At 38.2% G+C, this 22,013-nt stretch overlaps 1 protein-coding gene across 4 annotated transcripts in view; it reads right to left on the bottom strand.

Annotated features, from left to right (window-relative positions):
* Positions 1-22,013, bottom strand: part of ITGB3BP (integrin subunit beta 3 binding protein) — a 102,789-nt gene that overhangs the window by 42,574 nt on the left and 38,202 nt on the right. For all 4 annotated transcript variants that reach the window (XM_030812946.1, XM_030812947.1, XM_003265175.3 and 1 more), the window contains exon 4: positions 13,938-14,007. In XM_030812946.1, the coding sequence (XP_030668806.1) occupies positions 13,938-14,007 (70 nt within the window). The remainder of the gene's footprint in view (positions 1-13,937; positions 14,008-22,013) is intronic.

A 22,013-nucleotide genomic window follows, 5' to 3' on the forward strand; every position in this document is an offset into this window, starting at 1 on the left:
TACAGGTATATGGAAACTGAGTTTTGTGTGTTGATCTTATACCCTGAAACTTTTTTTGACTCTATTTATTAGCTCTAGTAGCTTCTTGTGCACTCTTGGGATTTTCTCTATAGAGAATCATCTTGTCTTCAAATAAAGATTGTTTTACTTTTTCTCTTCCAACTTAAATGCCTTTTATTTCTTTTTCTTATCTAATTGCTCTGGCTAGAATTTCCAATACAATGTTGAACACCAGTGGTGAAAGCAGGTGTCCTTGTTTTGCTTCTGATCTTTAGGGGAAAGCTTCCAGTCTTCCATATCTAAAATTTTAAACAGTTGAAAATTCTCTTTTTAAGACTGGCTTTCCTCTTAGCCTTTGCTCACCTACAGAATAGGCCTAATATGGAATACAGGCTTATATCTTCATCCTAAGATTCTGATAAACATTTTCAACTAACTTATCCCTAGAGACCATCATTTGAGCAGTCAGGAGGAACTTAGAATACTGACCAGTGGTTGTCACAATTAAATTGTATACATAATGCAAAACAAAACAACAAAAATTTTTGAAAAACCAGTTCTGGCATAACTCACTACTATTAAAAAGATTTTATTTGGGTTAGTACAGAAATAACAAAAAATACACATCTAAAAGAGTTACTCTTCTGCCTATAAGAGAGAATGAGCTAGTGACTAAAAATAAGTCCTAGGTTGGGCACAGTGGCACATGCCTGTAATCCCGGCACTTTGGAAGGCCAAGGTGGGTGGATCATCTGAGGTCAGGAGTTCAAGACCAGCCTGGCCAACATGGTGAAACCCCATCTCTACTAAAAATACAAAAACTAGCCAGACATGGTGGTGGCGCACACCTATAATCCCAGCTATTTGGGAGGCTGAGGCAGGAGAATCACTTGAACCCGGGAGGTGCAGGTTGCAGTGAGCCAAGATCATGCCATTGCACTCCATCGTGGGCAACAAGAGCAAAACTCTGTCTCAAAAAAAAAAAAAAAACTATACAACAGGTGGGATCCTCGTGGTGATGGAACTGTTCTGTACCATGACTACAGTGGTAGATACAAGAATCTACACGTGATAAAATTGTACAGAACTAAATACACACACACAAATCAGTTCATTGCAAAACAGGAAATATGAGTAAGATCAGTGGATTGAGTCAATGTCAATTTCCTGGTTGTGATATTGTACTACAGTTTTGTAAGATGTTATGTCGGGAAACTAGGAAAACAATACACATGATGTCTCTGTTTTACTTCTCACAATGGCAAGTAAATCTACAATTATCTGAAAATAAAACTTACAGGACAGTCACCATTACTGCATTTTCATAGCAATGCCAGCTACAGCAGCAGCAAATTGCCAAGAGGAAGAAAAGCCAATCGCAGTAAATTATATATATTCCTTGCAAAACATAAAGGATATGGAAGTTCACATAAAATATTAATGCGTAGGTGTTTTTTTTACAAATGGGCTTTATTGACATGTCATTAACTACTTGTTTTGTGAAGAAAAAAACATTTTTAAACCTAGAACATGGAACTGTATTTTCCTGTTGAGAGGATTCTTACATTTAAAATTCTCCAAACTGATCAATAGGAATTGATTTCAGGACGTATTCATCAGTAAAAAAGGCAAAGTGAAAAGAGTACATATGGTGTGCCACCTTCTGTATAGAAAAAATATATGAAAGTGCTTAATTTTATGGAAATAAACATAGGAAAGGTAAATAAGAAACTAATGAATTTGGCTACCCACAAGAAATAGGTAGAAGGAATGAGGGAGGGATTAATACCACTCTGAGTATCCTTTTTTGGCAACAGTTTTGACTTTCAGAACCATATTAATGGCTTATCTCATTTTAAAAAGTCAAAAAGGATGAGAAAAAAGTAAAATTCACGAACAAGAAAACCTATTTCAAATGAATACTTCTTCAAATGACGAACTAATCCAAATAATTTTTGAAAACAGTAATTTGACTATATATCTTTAAAGACAAAAAACTGCAAACAAATCTTGAATGCTTTGCAGGTTTGTTTTTAGCAGTGCTGTGAGCATGGGAATTCTGCAAGTATTTTGTGTACGATGTAGGATTAAGCAAATGTGCAAATTTATTGCTGCTCTTAGGAGACAGAGATTTAGATTTGAGATGGGATAGAAATATGGAAAAGGGGAAGTCAAGGAAAAACTTTGTATCACTATGAACAGATGAATTTTTAAATGGCCAACCAGCAGAAGGTCAACTAATAAATACAGAAATGATGGAGTTAGAAAATTATGACTATGGCAATCATTACAGTAATAACTGACTCAGGCAAGAATGATCAATGTATGTTAAAACTACTGGGTGAAACATGACAAAGTACCTCCCCACAAAGTATTTATTAATTACAAAGGGACAATGATTACTTTTATAGTAGATAAACCTGCTGAACATCACTGTAATCAAATGATTAAAATTCATCAATAATAGGACAAAATATCTCTTGATGTAATTCAACATTCTTCTATATCTTTGCCCCAAAATACATAACATGAATAATGACAAAATAGCAGGCAAACACAACTGAGGAATGATGTACAAAAACTAGTCTACACTATTTAAAAATATCACTGTCAGAGAAGACAATAAAAGTTTAAAAAAATTGTTCTAGATTGAAGGAAACTTTAAGAATTATTTTGTAATATGTAATCTTGGATTGAATCCTGGATCAAGAGAAAAATTGCAATAAAGAACATTACTGGGAAAATTTGAATTTGGACTATATACTAGATAACAGTAATTATATCAATGTTAAATTTCCTGGTTTTAATATTTTTACTATGGTTAAATAATATTATTCTTAGGACATACTGAAGGATTTAGCGGTAAAAAAGGATGTCTGCAACTTCCCAAATATTCAGAAAAGTCTGAGTACCTATGTATGTGTGTGCACATGTGTGACAGAGAGAATAAAAGTACATGTGACAAAATGTTAACAATTTGCGACTCTGGGGGAGTATTCAGGAATTCTTTTTAATATTCTTGCAAATTTTCTGTAAATTTAAAATTATTTAAGAATCTAAAGTTTAAAAAATGTCTCTAAACTGTTAAAAGCTTACAAAAGGTATTTATAGATATTTCACCCATGGGATTTTTTTCTTTTTTTTTCTTGATAGGGTATTTTTCTGTCTCCCAGGCTAGAGTGCAATCTGCTGCGCTGGAGTGATCCTCCCATCTCAGCTTCCTCAGTAGCTGGGACTACAAGTGTGCACCACCCAGGCTTGCTAATTAAAAAAAAAAATTTTGTAGAGATGGGATCTCCCTATGTTGCTCAGGCTTGAACTCCTGAACTCAAATGATCTGCTTGACTTGACCTCCCAAAGTGCTGGGATTATAGGTGTGATCCACCATGCCCAGCCCCAGTGGGAAATTTTGTTTACAGTTCTTAAGCATCTTTTCTCCATGAACTCTACTTCATAAATTTTGTGTTTTCAAGGGTCTCAAGATTTTGGTTTGAATAAACAATATGTATTTGTAAAAATAATCTGAGTCATGTTTCTATTCAAATTTGTATTTTTACTGCATTTAACATTTATTTTTTAATTAAATTTTTTTTTTTAAGATTGGAAACCATCAACTTGTATTGACACCAATTATGACTTTTCTCTGTAGCCTATAAGAGTGGACAGAGTAGGCTGACCCAAGATGTTTTTATCTGTAAGAATGACTAACAATGATGTACACACTTCTAAATAGCCAACTACTTTTTCCTAAAATGCAGCTGAAAGGATTCATAATGGTAACAAATTAGTGTTACAGATAGATTTTAATATGTATCTACTATCCATCCCCTTCCATGGAGCCATGGCATTGATTCAGGAGCTTTCACCTTTTATGTGAACTTTGGTACTGTCAAGACAGAGGCAATTTTGTTTACATTTACCCAGATACGTTTCATTCCTAAGAAAAGCCTCTTGGCAATATGTTTATTCAGTTCTGAGAAATGGTGACATTTTGGAAACTTCTCTCAGAAACAGCAGTCACACATGTGGAACACTGGATTAAACTACATATGATCACAACATACGGTTAGGACATCCTCCCCTGACCCTACACATTTCTAAAGGAAAACCCAATTTTAGAATTTTGTACTTGCCAAACTTAGAAAACCCAGTCACTTGAAAGTTAGCCAGCAGAGCATTGCCATCAACCCCAATAAAGCTGTAGGTTTCATCACGTGCACCAGACATATCTACAAGGCTAGTTTCAGTATTCCTCTTTCAAAGAATTTATTTTAAACCTATTATACCACACAGCATGTTTCAAACACTGACATATAACTCCCTGATAAAACAAAGGCAAAAAGTTTTATCTTATTAGAAATAAGATACACCACCACTTATAGTCTTCAAATATTGCACTTTAACTTTCATAATTTGACAAAGCATTCATGAAACAAGCTACAGTACCTGTAAAGAAACATGCCTGTCCTAAATTTTTTATTAGGTAAGAATTTTACAAACATTATTTATATTAGTGGTAATGGAGAGTATTGCACCTTCTCCAAGCTACAGGGTGAGAACCACCAAGAGTGTGGTGGAACTTACGGCCCTTCCAAGGCCATGGCTCTTTCGGCCTGCAGATGTCAGCCTCCACCTCCTGGGCTCAAATGATTCTCCAAACTCAGCCTCCTATGTAGCTGGGTCCACAGGTGCACACTACCATGCTTGGCTAATTTTTTTATTTTTTGTAGAGATGGGGTCTCATTTTGTCGCCCAGGCTGGTCTCTAACTCCTTGCCTCAAGTGATCCTCCCTCCTTGGCCTCCTAAAGTCCTGGGATTACAGGCCAGTGATGGATATTGACTATTCACTAGCTTTTGCAAATAAAATTTATTTAGAAACTTGTTTTGTAGTAGTTTATAATCATTAACATTTAGTGTTCTCATATCAGAAAATAGATTATTTGTTCTAACTGGCTAAGAATGTATTTAAAAAGCATCTTGCTTTCTCAATTATAGTTATTTTCTAGGCTTTTTTTTTTCTTTTTTTGAGACAGAGTCTCGCTGTGTCACCCAGGCTAGAGTGCGCTGGCATGATCACCACTCACTGCAGCCTCGACCTCCTGGGCCCCAGTGATCCTCCCACCTCAGCCTCTCGAGTAGTGGGACTACAGGCACACCACCACATCCAGCTTGCTTGCTTGCTTATTGATTGATTGAATGTAGAGATGAAGTCTCGCTATGTTGCTCAGGCTGGCCTTGAACTCCTGGGCTCAAGCGATCCTCCTACCTTGGCTTCCCAAAATGCTGAGATTACAGGAATGAGCCACTGTATATTCTAGTTTTATAGAATCTATTAGACATATCTATAGGTCATACTGGCCATCATAATACCACACTGTGTTCTAACAACTTATCTAATGGGTAGGGGCCAAGGATGTTGTTAAGCAACCTATAATGTATAGGACAGCCTCTACCAAAAAGAATTACCCAACCCAAATGTCAACAGTGCTGAGACTGAGAAACCCTGAAGTAATCTTACATACTGTATGAAACTTCTTTTATTGGTAAATGACTGAAGGTAAACATATTTATCTTTTAAGATAAAAAGGGGGCACTTATTGGAGGGATACTAGAGTATCTCCCATAATCAAAGGGAAGCTGATATTGAGCAAGGCTTAAGGAGCAACAGAAAGAAGCCAGAAGACAAACAGGACCCTGCCTAATACCTCTCTTCTCTCTGGCTATGGGCTTCTTTCTCTCTCACTGCAAACCAGTTCATCTATTAATACATGGTAAAAAACATGGCTGCCAGTACCATCTTTGCTTGAAGATCTCCATCTGAGAAGTAGTCTCTTTTCCTACTTCCAATTTTATAAATTCTGTGAAATAACTGACTGACTGTGTTTAGGTCAGGTGCCTACCCTTGGACCAATCAACTGTCCAGGGTAGGGTCATATAAGACTTTGGTAGTCTTTAAATAAAGAGCCACATTATTGGAATGGGGTAACAAGTGATTTAAAGAATGTTAATCCCAGCAGGAAGAGATGCTGGGCAGACAAAATAAGATAGTACACCATAATGTCAGTTACTCTAGTATAATAATTAAAAGAAGTCTGCAGCTGGGCACAGTGGCTCATGCCTGTAATCCCAGCACTTTGGGAGGCCTAGGCAGGCGGGTCACAAGGTCAAGATATTGAGACCATCCTGGCCAACATGGTGAAACCCCGTCTCTACTAAAAATACAAAAAATTGGCCAGGTGCGGTGGCTTATGCCTGTAATCCCAGCACTTTGGGAGGCCGAGGCGGGCGGATCACCTGAGGTAGTGAGTTCAAGACCAGCCTGACCAACATGGAGAAACCCCATCTCTACTAAAAATACAAAATTAGCCAGGCATGGTGGCGCATGCCTGTAATCTCTGCTACTCAGGAGGCTGAGGCAGGAGAATTACTTGAACCCAGGAGGTGGTGGTTGCAGTGAGAAGAGATCGTGCCATTGCATTTCAGCCTGGGTGATAAAAGCAAAACTCTGTCTCAAAATAAATAAATAAATAAATAAATAAATAAATAAATAAGGTGGGCGTGCTGGTGCATGCTTGTAGTCCCAGCTACTCGGGAGCCTGAGGCAGGAGGATTGCTTGAACCAGGGAGGCGGAGGTTGCAGTGAACCAAGATCGTGCCAGTGCAATCCAGCCTGGCAACAGAGTGAGACTCTGTCTCAAAAAAAAAAAAAAAAAAAAAAAGTCTGCCTGACATAAAGCTTTGTGAGCTTAAGCTGTTATTTTACCTCTCTAAATGTCAGTTTCTTCACCTTTGTTAGGGCAATAACATTATCTACCTCACTGGGTTGTTAAGAGGATTAAATGTGATAATATATGCCTAAGACATGGCAAATATTCAATAATTACTAGCTATTATTACCCATGTTTACTTACTATGCTTTGTAAATCCTTAAGATGAAGATATCTCCTTTACTCATATCTATTTGACCATAAATTATTATTATTATTATTATTATTTTTTGAGACAGTCTCGCTCTTATTGCCCAGGCTGGAGTGCAATGGCACGATCTCGGCTCACCACAACCTCTGCCTCCCAGGTTCAAGCAATTCTCCTGCCTCAGCCTCCCAAGTAGCTGGGATTCCAGGCATGTGCCACCACGCCCAGCTAATTTTTGTATTTTTACTAGAGACGGGGTTTCTCCATGTTGGTCAGGCTGGTCTCAAACTCCCAACCTCAGGTGATCCGCCTGCCTCGGCCTCCCAAAGTGCTGGGATTACAGGCGTGACCCACCATGCCTGGTCCAAAATTATGTTTTAACCCCATGAATACTTCTGGGCATATCTAAAGATACAAATGTCCTATAGAATACAGTTTGGAAAATGTCCCATACAAGGCCATGCAGTCCAAAAGTTAAAAATCTACTTAATCATATAACATGTCTGAAAAAATTGCTGGTGTTGTTCAAGACTGTTGGGAACAAGCCCCCCAAAATCTGGCCAAAAACTGGCCCCAAAACTGGCCATAAACAAAATCTCTGCAGCACTGTGACATGTTCATGATGGCCATTAACACCCACGCTGTAAGGTTGTGGGTTTACCGGAACGAGGGCAAGGAACACCTGGCCCACCCAGGGTGGAAAACCACTTAAAGGCATTCTTAAGCCACAAACAATAGCATGAGCGACCTATGCCTTAAGGACATGCTCCTGCTGCAGTTAACTAGCCCAACCTATTCCTTTAATTCAGCCCATCCCATAAGGGATACTTTTAGTTAATTTAATATCTATAGAAACAATGCTAATGACTGGATTGCTGTTAATAAATACGTGGGTAAATCTCTGTTCGGGGCTCTCAGCTCTGAAGGCTATGAGACCCCTGATTTCCCACTTCACACCTCTATATTTCTGTGTGTGTGTCTTTAATTCCTCTAGCGCCGCTGGGTTAGGGTCTCCCCGACCGAGCTGGTCTCGGCACAAGACTTCATTTACACGAGAGTTTGGGAGTCTATTAGTATAGAAATACAAGAAGAGACAAGGGTACACGTAAGTGTACAGCTCATTCAATTGCAGTTAGCACCCAGATCACGAAACAGAACACTGACAACATCCCAGAAACTTTTAGCAGTATTGATTAGTTTTGGTTATTTTTGTACTTCATACAAATGGAATTATACACTATGAAACCTTTTGTGTCTAGTTTTTTCCACATTCAACATTGTGTTTGTGATATTCAGCCATTGTTGTTAGTTATAGATAATTTTCACTGTAGTCCATTAGACAAATACCATAATTTGTTTATCCATTTGACTGTTGATGGACATCTGGATATTTTCAAACTTGAGGCAACTAGGAATTAGGCTGCAATGATCATTATGGTATCTGTCTTTGGGTAAATATATGTATACACTTCTGTTGGGTATATACCCTGAAGTGGAATTTCTGTGCCATAAGGTATGCATATATCCTGGTTTAGATGTTGCCAAACAGTTTCCCAAAGTGGTTTTCATCTACTTATACTCCCACCAACAGTTTATTTGAGTTCCAGTTGTTCCACATCCTCACTCCAGAAGATCTACCCAGTATTTTCCTTCTTTTCTATTTTCAGCATTCTAGTGAGGATGTAGTGGTGCTTCATGGAGGTTTTAATTTGCATTTTCCCAGACGACACTTTCCAGTTGAGTACCTTTTCATATGTTTGCTGGTTTACATGAAAATCTGCTCTTATGAGGTGCCAATTAAAGTCTTTTGCCCATTTTTCTATTGGATTGTCTTGCAAATCTTTACACACTGGGCTGTACTTTCACACTCTAAAAAGTTTCTTTTTATAAAAAGGACTTTTAAAGCTGTTTAATTTATCCATTTTTTTCTTTTATAGTTGGCATTTTGCCTAATCCAAGGTCCAGTCCTCTAAAAGCTTTTTTTTTTTTTTTTTGAGACAGAGTCTCGCTCTGTCGCCCAGGCTGGAGTGCACTGGTGGCGTGATCTCGGCTCACTGCAAGTTCACGCCATTCTTCTGCCTCAGCCTCCCAAGTAGCTGGGACTACAGGCGCCCGCCACCATGCCCGTTTTTTTTTTTTTTTTTTTGTATTTTTAATAGAGACAGGGTTTCATTGTGTTAGCCAGGATGGTCTCAATCTCCTGACCTCGTGATCTGCCCACCTCAGCCTCCCAAAGTGCTGGGATTACAGGCATAAGCCATCGTGCCCAGCCCCTAAAAGTTTTATTCTTTTACCTTTCATATTCAGACTTCCAATCCACCTGGAATTGATTTTTGTGCATGGTGTAAGGGTAAAGGTCCAGATAAAATTTTTCCCATACTGATAACAAATAACAGTACTATCTTTTGTGGAGAAAAGGATATATACAACTAATTCAGCTAAATGAAGATATCTGTTAAAACTTCTTACTCCCTTAATTCTAATTCTTAGATTGTGGAATATCTTTAAATAACTTTTTTTTTTTTGAGACGGAGTCTCACTCTGTCACCTAGGCTGGAGTGCAGTGGCACCATCTCGGCTCACTGCAAGCTCTGCCTCCTGGGTTCAAGCGATTCTTCTGCCTCAGCCTCCTGAGTAGCTGGGACTACAGGTGCAAGCCACCAGGCCTGGCTAATTTTTGTATTTTTAGTAGGGATGGGGTGTCACCATATTGGCCAGGCTGGTCTCAAACTCCTAGACCTCGTCATCCACCCGCCTCGGCCTCCCAAAGTGAATAACTTTTTTTTTTTTTTTAAATCTGAACAGACTGACTTTCAGAAGAGGCTGTCCTGAGAAAACTACTGATATCAATAAAGTTCTCATAATAAAATGCCATTTCCATTATTTTTCGGTTTGTCCTAAGGCTGATTAGTATTCATTAATTCCTTATGCTTCAACATCTCATGGTGAATTTCTAAATCTGTATAGTGTAGGACCAAACACTGACTCTACAGTGACTCCATCAAGGTACTGAAGCTACAGGAATTATTCTAGAAGCAGATGCCTTGCTTCCTCTCCGGTATCTCTCCTAGGTATGATATTTTTGCAAAGAAAAAAAAAGAATATTGCCAAAACAAAACATAAAATGTTATGATCATTTAAAACTGATCCACAAATGTGCAATGTTGTTTATTGATTGATTCACTGATTGACTGAGATGAGGTCTTACCCGGTCGCTTAGGCTGGAGGGTAGTGACATTATCACAGCTCACTGCAGCCTCAAACTCCTGGGCTCAAGTGATCCTCCCACCTCAGCCTCCCAAGTAGCTGGGATCACAAGTGTGCACAACCACATTCAGCTAATTAAAAAAAAATTTTTGTAGAGACAGGGTCTGGCCATGTTGCTCAGGCCGGTCTCAAACTCCTGGGCTCAAGCAAACTGCTTGCCTCAGCTTCCCAAAGTGCTAGGATTACAGGCGTGAACCACCGTGCCTGGCAATATTCCATTTAATTTGAGATTTAAAAAACCCAAGTCTTCAGGCTGAGGCAAGAGGATCGCTTTAGCCCAGGAGTGCAAGTTCAGCCTGGGCAACATGGCAAGAAAACATCTCTACAAAAAAGTAAAAGAATTAGCCAGGGGTAGTAACATACCTGTACTTCTAGCTACTCAGGAGGCTGAGGTGGGAGGATAACTTGAGCCCAGGAGGTTAAGGTTATAGTGGGCTATGATTATGCCACTGCACTCCAGCCTGGGTGACAGAGCATGATTCTGTTTCTTAAGAAAAAAAAAAATCCAAGTCTTTACGCAGTGGTTTTAAAAAATAAAAGAAATCTAAACAAATGGAATAAAGAATCTATTACTAAAGATAAAAATGGCTTTATTAGCTAGAACTGAGTTATTTTAATGAATGAAAAAAAAAACAATCAGAAATGCATCCTGGCCAGGTGCGGTGGCTCACGCCTGTAATCCCAGCACTTCAGGAGGCTGAGGCGGGCAGATCACCTGAGGTCAGGAATTCGAGACTAGTCTGGCCAAGAAGGCAGAACCCGGTCTCTACTAAAAATACAAAAATTAGCCGTGCATGGTAGCGGGCGCCTGTAATCCCAGCTACTAGGGATGCTGAGGCAGGAGAACAGCTTGAGCCCAGGAGGCGGAGGTTGCAGTGAGCCGAGATTGCATCATTGCACTTCAGCCTGGGTGACACAGCAAGACATTGTCTCAGAAGAAAAAAAAAAAAAAAAAAAAAAGAAAGAAAGAAAAAAGAAAAAAAGAAATGCATCTTTTTTTTTTTTTTTTTTTAAGAGACAGGGTCTCACTGTGTTACCCAGGCTGGTGTGCAGCGGCTATTTACAGGAGGGATCATAGTGTACTACAGCCCTGAACTCCTGGTCTCAAGCAATCTTCTTTCCTCAGTCTCCTGACAGAAATACTTTTTTTTTTTTTTTTTTTTGAGACAAAGTCTTGCTCTGTCACCCAGGCTGTAGTACAGTGGCACGCTATAAACTCACTGCAACCTCCCCATCCCGGGTTCAAGTTGATTCTCCTGCCTCAGCCTCCTGGGTAGCTGGGACCACAGGCGCCCGCCACCACGTCCAGCTAACTTTTGTATTTTTTAGTAGATAATAATGGGCACCCGACCCATTACTTTTATATGTTGTAAAATGTCTCAGCTCATACTTAAATTCACTAATTATAACACCAATTCATGGAGTGATATACTTAAATAATAGAGATCTTTAGAAACAAATATGGAGAGAAATTAATAAATTAAATAAACATAGGCAAATTCCTATGTCACTCATAACAATGGTTCTTGCTCTTCCCTTGCTCCTTGAAGCCCACTGCCATGGGAGCTATTGTTTTAAAAGTCTGAGCTCTAAATAAATTGAGGGGTTTACAACAAGAAAGAAGGAAAGACACTATTAAGTTTAAGTGGAGCTGATTCAGGGAGAAAAACAACAGGCTTGATTATCTGGTATCACTTTTGTCCAAAAACATTTCCTCCTTTGCTGGCTATTTACATTTTATATAACTGCATCAGAAATTAATTCGGTTTAGCAGGCACCTGCTTTCAAATACAAGATTATCTGTGATTTATAAATTTTTACTTGCTACTTGCTTTCATGGTATATCCTTTTGTATAATTTGAACTTTTTCCTGTTACATATATTTCCTATGTTAAAAAACATTAAATAAGTTAAACAAAAAAGAATGCTTTCCTGTTAATATCTAGTTGAGATCAGTTCACTGAGGAAACAAAAGCTTTGATTAGGAGTAGGAAGAAATAATTTACAACAAAAATATTTGTGGGGTAGAAAAGACTGAAACACGCAAATATTTGGAGCTGGAGGAGCAGCATGTCGAGGGAAAACAGCTACTAAAAGCAAATAGAGGACAGATGTAGGAGATGCCAAACAATGAGAATTCTTTGAAAAACTCTTCTCTTTGTCCCTAAAGTAGTTTAAATGGCACTCAGTTTCCACATCTTTTAATCTGGACTACTACCAAAACTATAGTTCAGCTATATTATGAAATAAATAGATCTGTGCCCTGACTTGGGGCTGTAGCCACAGATTATAACACTATTTGCATGGAAAATGCACTCTGAGTTCCATGTAAATGACTCCAAAAACATTAGTAAACATAACCCACTTCTAAACTGAGGAAGGTATATTAACTTACAGCGTAAGATCATAAGCTCCCAGGCTACATGCAGTATCTCACACCTGTAATCCCAGCACTTTGGGAGGCCTGGGCGAGTGGATCGTTTGAGCCCAGGGGTTCGATACTAGCCAGGGTAACATGGCGAAACCCCGTCTCTGCAAAAATACACAAAAATTAGTAGGGCGTGGTGGCGTGGACCTGTAGTCTCAACTACGCAGGAGGCTGAGGTGGGAGGATTGCTTGAACCCAGGAGGTTGAGGCTGCACTGAATGGTGATCACACCATTGTGCTCCAGGGGGGGCAACAGAGTGAGACTGTCTCAGGGAAAAAAAAAAAAAAAAGATCGTAAGTTCCCAATGGGGAGAAACTTCATTTTCCTTATCTTTACTCTTTGGTGTCCATTGGTGTGGTATATAGAAGATACACTGAAATGGTAAATGAGCTAAACATATGTACTACTTTGAAAATTTAATCCCTGTTCTGCTTAATTCAATCCTTCCAGGAAGAAGATACAAATACAGCTGTCCCTCAGTATCTGTGGAGAACTGGTTCCACCACTCCTGCAGATACCAAAATCCATGGAGGCTCAAGTCTCCTTTATAAAATGGTGTATTTGCATATAACCTATGCATATCCTCCCATATACTTTAATCATCTCTAGATTACTTATAATACTTAACACAATGTAAATGCTATAGAAATAGCTGTTATACTAAATTGGTTTAGGAAATAATGACAAGAAAAAAGTTTGTATATGTTCAGTACAGATGCAACCATTCATTTTTTTCTCGAAATATTTTCAATCTGTCATTGGTCGAATCCACAAATATGTAATACACAGATATGGAGAGCCATCTGTATTCTTCCCAGGCTTTTCCTACGTAGACAGTAGCTTTCTGCAGATAATGCCTTTATCCAAAGGAACCACCAGCAGGACAATATGAAAATGACTGGTTGCTGGCATTGTAGGCCTTCCAGGTTCCTCTAGATCTCTCACTCTGCTGGCTTCACTGTTTCTAGCTTCATTCTGAACCAGCTATTTGTTAAGACACTTTGTTCCCAAACCACGCATTACTTCTCCATCCATGTAAATCTGAAATAAGTGTCTTCCTCAGTTTTACCCTGAGCTGGTCTATTATGCATAGGCTGGGAGAACTGGGCTCAATGAGTATTAAAATTAAGGCATCATATATAACCATTATAGAATATCACAAACCACATCACAACTAAGGTATTCTACTTACTTAATAAAGAACATTTCAGGTCAGGTATAAACTATTAATTTCTACAAATAAATGCTTTTAAATGGTCACTTTAACAAATATGAACATCTTTCTGCAAGATACACATACATAATTTCAAAAATAACAAACTTACTCATCATCGTCTTTTGTTGTAGATTCTTTGCTTTCAGTTAAACTGGGGTGATTCAATTTTTTTCTCTTTCCTATATATGTGTAATAAAGAAAAGGACATAAAGTTAAAGGAGAAATCATCAAATTTTAAATAGAATTTAGATTGTCAAATTTTAAATAGAAAGTAAAAGGGTGGACAAATGGAAGGGAGGTGGGAAAAGAAAAAGTATCCTATTTTGTTTTTTTTCATTTCCCATTTTCCTAATTTCTTATTCACAATACCATATAAGAAAAATAATCTTTTGAATAAAATTTCCACCGAAGGTTGGTATATTAAAGAGAAATACAATGTGATTCTATAATTAGGTTAAAATGCATTAGTAAACTTTATTGAATAAAGGATACTTTCATCAAACATTTTAATCAATGATATCATATAAAGGCTTCCAAAGCAGTTTGCATTATTCCACCTTTATTTTTTTTCTCAAGTTAACAACAAGGGATTGGTGATACCAATACTCAGAAAATAGTTAAGTTCCTCGTAATATCATTGTAAAATAAATTTGATTTTAGGGGTAAAAGTACTTTTTAATTTTATTTTTAAACTGACACAATATTTGTAGTGTATAACATGTTCGGAAATATGTATATATTGTGAAATGGCTAAATCAAACTAGTTAACCTACTATTACCTTACATGCTTATCATTTTTTGTGGTATGAACACTAAAGTCTACTCTCTTAGCAATTTTCAAGTATATAATATGCTGTTATTAATTACAGTCAATTATACGATAATTGAACTTGTTCCTCCTGTCTAGCTGAAATTGTTTATCATTTGGTCAACATGTTCCCAATCACTCGGCCCTCCCGACCAGCAGACCCTGATAATCACCATTCTATTTTCTGTTCTGATTTTGACTTTTTTAGATCCCACTTATAAGTGAGATCATGTGGTATTTGTCTTTCTGTGCCTGGCTTACTTCCCTTAACATAATATCCTCCAGGTTCATTCATGTTGTCCCAAGTGGCAGGATTTCCCTCTTTTTAAAGGTTAAGAGCATTCCATTGAGTATATATACCATATTTTCTTTGTCCATTCATCTGTTCATGGGCACTTAGGTTGACTCAGTATCTTAGCTATTGTGAATAACGGTGCAATGAACATGGGAGTCCAGACATTTCTTTGACATACTGATTTAATATCCTTTGAACATATACTCTGTAGTGGGATTGCTGGGTCATATGGTAGTTTTATTTAAATTTTTTGAGGACCTGAATCTTTAAATGCGTGTTTGTTTAGTAAATCCTTGTAAAGATCTAAGTATATCACTCATTATTTATTTAAGATAACAATAAAATAAATAAATGGTTACATTCCATTTAAAATGCCATGTAGCTATCCAAGGTCATGGCTTATCGAAACTTTTACAAGTTTCACAAATTGACAGACGCACACGTGAAGACATAGGATGCAATTAAGTCATAATCCTTCATATGCCCACTGGGTTGAAATGTAAGTTTGTTTGATTTTATAGCTCTAGTAGAACATAATGTTTGTACTTATCAATGGTCAAGTAGATAATTGTTTTATGAGCTATTTAGTTGTTTGTTCTAGAGTACTTTATACTACCATATACACTATGTACTTTAAACACATTTGATATATAATTAGCAAGTATTTGAGGACACATATTAGTAGAGTTAAGATTTTCAGTGTCTTAAATATACTGGCTTTTGATGTTTATTGAATGAATGAACAAGCAAACGAATGAATAACCCAAACTGTTTACCACTAATGAAAAACAGTCAAAAGAAACTCAATTTCATTGAGTCCACTAGTTCACAAATTGATTAATAATAATTCCTCTCATTGTTACTTTGGACCTATGTCTTCCTCAAAAACAAAAACAAAAAAACCTATCACAATTAAATTGTTACCCTAAAATAGTCTCTAATGGCAAAAGGAGAAAAAACTTACAGAAATTTTGTTAAAGCACTAGTTATTTCTCTTGTTTATGAACTATGCCTTATTTGACAAGTCTTTATCCTTAAGTTCCAAACAGAATAAATTAATATCGTTAAAAATAAGGGGAAATGAATAACAATCTATTATGATTTTAGAGAGTTTTGGAGTAATAAATTGTCTCTAAAAAAAAGCTGAAAATGAATGTTTTGTGGAAAACCACAAGTGAAAACCCAAATTGTACCTTAAACCTTTATTTCAGAAAATCTTTGCCTAAAGGTCAATACTAGTTTCCTGAATTTTGTACTATGCTGTTTGCATTCAGTAAGGGTCCAAAATTAAGTATTAAAATTACTTTGCTCCTTTAACTTGTAATTCATTTTCACGTATCAGCACTAATAGCAAAAAATGTGAGGTAAGAAATGGTAAAGAATGTTATTTGAATTTTCACTAGGTATTCAATGCCTTTCTAAATATATATATATATATTTTATTATTATTATTATACTTAAAGTTTTAGGGTACATGTGCACAACGTGCAGGTTTGTTACATATGCATACATGTGCCATGTTGGTGTGCTACACCCATTAACTTGTCATTTAGCATTAGGTATATCTCTTAATGCTATCCCTCCCCCCTCCCCCCACCCCATAACAGTCCCCAGTGTGTGATGTTCCCCTTCCTGTGTCCATGTGTTCTCATTGTTCAGTTCCCATCTATGAGTGAGAACATGCAGTGTTTGGTTTTTGTCCTTGTGATATTTGCTGAGAATGATGGTTTCCAGCTTCATCCATGTCCCTACAAAGGACATGAACTCATCATTTTCTATGGCTGCATAGTATTCCATGGTGTATATGTGCCACATTTTCTTAATCCAGTCTATCGTTGTTGGACGTTTAGGTTGGTTCCAAGTCTTTGCTATTGTGAATAGTGCCACAATAAACATACGTGTGCATGTGTCTTTATAGCAGCATGATTTATAATCCTTTGGGTATATACCCAGTCATGGGATGGCTGGGTCAAATGGTATTTCTAGTTCTAGATTCCTGAGGAATCGCCACACTGACTTCCACAATGGTTGAACTAGTTTACAGTCCCACCAACAGTGTAAAAGTGTTCCTATTTCTCCACATCCTCTCCAGCACCTGTTGTTTCCTGACTTCTTAATGGTGGCCATTCTAACTGGTGTGAGATGGTATCTCATTGTGGTTTTGATTTGCATTTCTCTGATGGCCAGTGATGATGAGCATTTTTTCATGTGTCTGTTGGCTGCATAAATGTCTTCTTTTGAGAAGTGTCTGTTCATATCCTTCACCCACTTTTTGATGGGGTTGTTTTTTTCTTGTAAATTTGTTGGAGTTCATTGTAGATTCTGGATATTAGCCCTTTGTCAGATGAGTAGGTTGCAAAAATTTTCTCCCATTCTGTAGGTTGCCTGTTCACTCTGATGGTAGTTTCTTTTGCTGTGCAGAAGCTCTTTAGTTTAATTAAATCCCATTTGTCAATTTTGGCTTTTGTTGCCATTGCTTTTGGTGTTTTAGACATGAAGTCCTTGCCCACGCCTATGTCCTGAATGGTATTGCCTAGGTTTTCTTCTAGGGTTTTTATGGTTTTAGGTCTAACATTTAAGTCTTTAATCCATCTTGAATTAATTTTTGTACAAGGTGTAAGGAAGGGATCCAGTTTCAGCTTTCTACATATGGCTAGCCAGTTTTCCCAGCACCATTTATTAAATAGGGAATCCTTTCCCCATTGCTTGTTTTTGTCAGGTTTGTCAAAGATCAGATGGTTGTAGATATGTGGCATTATTTCTGAGGGCTCTGTTCTGTTCCATTGGTCTATATCTCTCTTTTGGTACCAGTACCATGCTGTTTTGGTTACTGTAGCCTTGTAGTATAGTTTGAAGTCAGGTAGCGTGATGCCTCCAGCTTTGTTCTTTTTGCTTAGGATTGACTTGGCGATGTGGGCTCTTTTTTGGTTCCATATGAACTTTAAAGTAGTATTTTCCAATTCTGTGAAGAAAGTCATTGGTAGCTTGATGGGGATGGCATTGAATCTATAAATTACCTTGGGCAGTATGGACATTTTCATGATATTGATTCTTCCTACCCATGAGCATGGAAAGTTCTTCCACTTGTTTGTATCCTCTTTTATTTCATTGAGCAGTGGTTTGTAGTTCTCCTTGAAGAGATCCTTCACATCCCTTGTAAGTTGGATTCCTAGGTATTTTATTCTCTTTGAAGCAATTGTGAATGGGAGTTCACTCATGATTTGGCTCTCTGTTTGTCTCTTATTGGTGTATAAGAATGCTTGTGATTTTTGTACATTGATTTTGTATCTTGAGACTTTGCTGAAGTTGCTTATCAGCTTGAGGAGATTTTGGGCTGAGACGATGGGGTTTTCTAGATATACAATCATGTCATCTGCAAACAGGGACAATTTGACTTCCTCTTTTCCTAATTCAATACCCTTTATTTCCTTCTCCTGCCTGATTGCCCTGGCCACAACTTCCAACAGTATGTTCAATACGAGTGGTGAGAGAGGGCATCCCTGTCTTGTGCCAGTTTTCAAAGGGAATGCTTCCAGTTTGTGCCCATTCAATATGATATTGGCTGTGGGTTTGTCATAGATAGCTCTTATTGTTTTGAGATACATCCCATCAATACCTAATTTATTGAGAGTTTTTAGCATGAAGGGTTGTTGAATTTTGTCAAAGGCCTTTTCTGCATCTATTGAGATAATCATGTGGTTTTTGTCTTTGGTTCTGTTTATATGTTGGATTACATTTATTGATTTGCATATGTTGAACCAGCCTTGCATCCCAGGGATGAAGCCCACTTGATCATGGTGTATAAGCTTTTTGATGTGCTGCTGGATTCGTTTTGCCAGTATTTTATTGAGGATTTTTGCATCGATGTTCAGCAGGGATATTGGTCTAAAATTCTCTTTTTTTGTTGAGTCTCTGCCAGGCTTTGGTATCAGGATGATGCTGGCCTCATAAAATGAGTTAGGGAGGATTCCCTCTTTTTCTATTCATTGGAATAGTTTCAGAAGGAATGGTACCAGCTCCTCCTTGTACCTCTGATAGAATTTGGCTGTGAATCCCTCTGGTCCTGGACTTTTTTTGGTTGGTAAGCTATTAATTATTACCTCAATTTCAGAGCCCATTATTGGTCTATTCAGAGATTCAACTTCTTCCTGGTTTAGTCTTGGGAGGGTGTATGTGTCCAGGAATTTATCCATTTCTTCTAGATTTTCTAGTTTATTTGCATAGAGGTGTTTGTAGTATTCTCTGATAGTAGATTGTATTTCTGTGGGATCAGTGGTGATATCCCATTTATCATTTTTTATTGCATTTATTTGATTCTTCTCTCTTTTCTTCTTTATTAGTCTTGCTAGCAGTCTATCAATTTTGTTGATCTTTTCAAAAAAACAGCTCCTGGATTAATTAATTCTTTGAAGGGTTTTTTGTGTCTCTGTTTCCTTCAGTTCTGCTCTGATCTTAGTTATTTCTTGCCTTCTGCTAGCTTTTGAATGTGTTTGCTCTTGCTTTTCTAGTTCTTTTAATTGTGATGTTAGGGTGTCAATTTTAGATCTTTCCTGCTTTCTCTTGTGGGCACTTAGTGTTATAAATTTCCCTCTACACACTGCTTTGAATGTGTCCCAGAGATTCTGGTATGTTGTGTCTTTGTTCTCGTTGGTTTCAAAGAACATCTTTATTTCTGCCTTCATTTCATTATTTACCCAGTAGTCATTCAGGAGCAGGTTGTTCAGTTTCCATGTAGTTGAGTGGTTTTGAGTGAGTTTCCTAATCCTGAGTTCTAGTTTGATTGCACTGTGGTCTGAGAGACAGTTTGTTATAATTTCTGTTCTTTTACATTTGCTGAGGAGTGCTTTACTTCCAACTATGTGGTCAATTTTGGAGTAGGTGTGGTGTGGTGCTGAAAATAATGTATATTCTGTTGATTTGGGGTGGAGAGTTCTGTAGATGTCTATTAGGTCCGCTTGGTGCAGAGCTGAGTTCAATTCCTGGGTATCCTTGTTAACTTTCTGTCTCATTGATCTGTCTAATGTTGACAGTGGGGTGTTAAAGTCTCCCATTATTATTGTGTGGGAGTCTAGGTCTCTTTGTAGGTCACTCAGGACTTGCTTTATGAATCTGGGTGCTCCTGTATTGGGTGCATATATATTTAGGATAGTTAGCTCTTCTTGTTGAATTGATCCCTTTACCATTATGTAATGGCCTTCTTTGTCTCTTTTGATCTTTGTTGGTTTAAAGTCTGTTTTAGCAGAGACTAGGATTGCAACCCCTGCCTTTTTTTGTTTTCCATTTGCTTGGGAGATCTTCCTCCATCCCTTTATTTTGAGCCTATGTGTGTCTCTGCACGTGAGATGGGTTTCCTGAATACAGCACACTGATGGGTCTTGACTCTTTATCCAATTTGCCAGTCTGTGTCTTTTAATTGGAGCATTTAGCCCATTTACATTTAACGTTAATATTGTTATGTGTGAATTTGATCCTGTCATTATGATGTTAGCTGGTTATTTTGCTCGTTAGTTGATGCAGTTTCTTCCTAGCCTTGATGGTCTTTACAATTTGGCATGTTTTTGCAGGGGCTGGTACTGGTTGTTCCTTTCCATGTTTAGTGCTTCCTTCAGGAGCTCTTTTAGGGCAGGCCTGGTGGTGACAAAATCTCTCAGCATTTGCTTGTCTGTAAAGTATTTTATTTCTCCTTCACTTATGAAGCTTAGTTTGGCTGGATATGAGATTCTGGGTTGAAAATTCTTTTCTTTAAGAATGTTGAATATTGGTCCCCACTCTCTTCTGGCTTGTAGAGTTTCTGCAGAGAAATCAGCTCTTAGTCTGATGGGCTCCCCTTTGTGGGTAACCCGACCTTTCTCTCTGGCTGCCCTTAACATTTTTTCCTTCATTTCATCTTTGGTGAATCTGACAATTATGTGTCTTGGTGTTGCTCTTCTCGAGGAGTATGTTTGTGGCGTTCTCTGTATTTCCTGAATTTGAATGTTGGCCTACCTTGCTAGATTGGGGAAGTCTTCCTGGATAATATCCTGCAGAGTGTTTTCCAGCTTGGTTCCATTCTCCCCGTCACCTTCAGGTACACCAATCAGACATAGATTTGGTCTTTTCACATAGTCCCATATTTCTTGGAGGCTTTGTTCGTTTCTTTTTATTCTTTTTTCTCTAAACTTCTCTTCTTGCTTCATTTCATTCATTTCATCTTCCATCACTGATACCCTTTCTTCCAGTTGATCGCATCGGCTACTGAGGCTTCTGCATTCGTCACGTAGCTCTCGTGCCTTGGTTTTCAGCTCCATCAGGTCCTTTAAGGAATTCTCTGCATTGATTATTCTAGTTATCCATTTGTCTAATTTTGTTTTCAAGCTTTTAACTTCTTTGCCATTGGTTCGAATTTCCTCCTGTAGCTCGGAGTAGTTTGATCGTCTGAAGTCTTCTTCTCTCAACTCGTCAAAGTCATTCTCTGTCCAGCTTTGTTCCGTTGCTGGTGAGGAGCTGCGTTCCTTCAGAGAAGGAGAGGTACTCTGATTTTTAGAGTTTCCAGTTTTTCTGCTCTGTTTTTTTCCCATCTTTGTGGTTTTATCTACCTTTGGTCTCTGATGACGGTGGCGTACAGAGGGGTTTTTGGTGTGGATGTCCTTTCTGTTTGTTAGTTTTCCTTCTACCAGACAGGACCCTCAGCTGCAGGTCTGTTGGAGTTTGCTAGAGGTCCACTTCAGACCCTGTTTGCCTGGGTATCAGCAGCGGTGGCTGCAGAACAGCGGATATTGGTGAACTGCAGATGCTGCTGCCTGATCGTTCCTCTGGAAGTTTTGTCTCAGAGGAGTACCCGGCCATGTGAGGTGTCAGTCTGCCCCTACTGGGGGGTGCCTCCCAGTTAGGCTACTCGGGGGTCAGGGACACACTTGAGGAGGCAGTCTGCCCATTCTCAGATCTCAAGCTGCATGCTGGGAGAACCACTACTCTCTTCAAAGCTGTCAAAGAGGGATATTTAAGTCTGCAGAGGTTACTGCTTTTTGTTTGTCTGTGCCCTGCCCCCAGAGGTGGAGCCTACAGAGGCAGGCAGGCCTCCTTGAGCTGTGCTGGGTTCCACC

Source organism: Nomascus leucogenys, chromosome 5 (assembly GCF_006542625.1).
Source record: "Nomascus leucogenys isolate Asia chromosome 5, Asia_NLE_v1, whole genome shotgun sequence".
Taxonomy (NCBI): Eukaryota; Metazoa; Chordata; class Mammalia; order Primates; family Hylobatidae; genus Nomascus; species Nomascus leucogenys.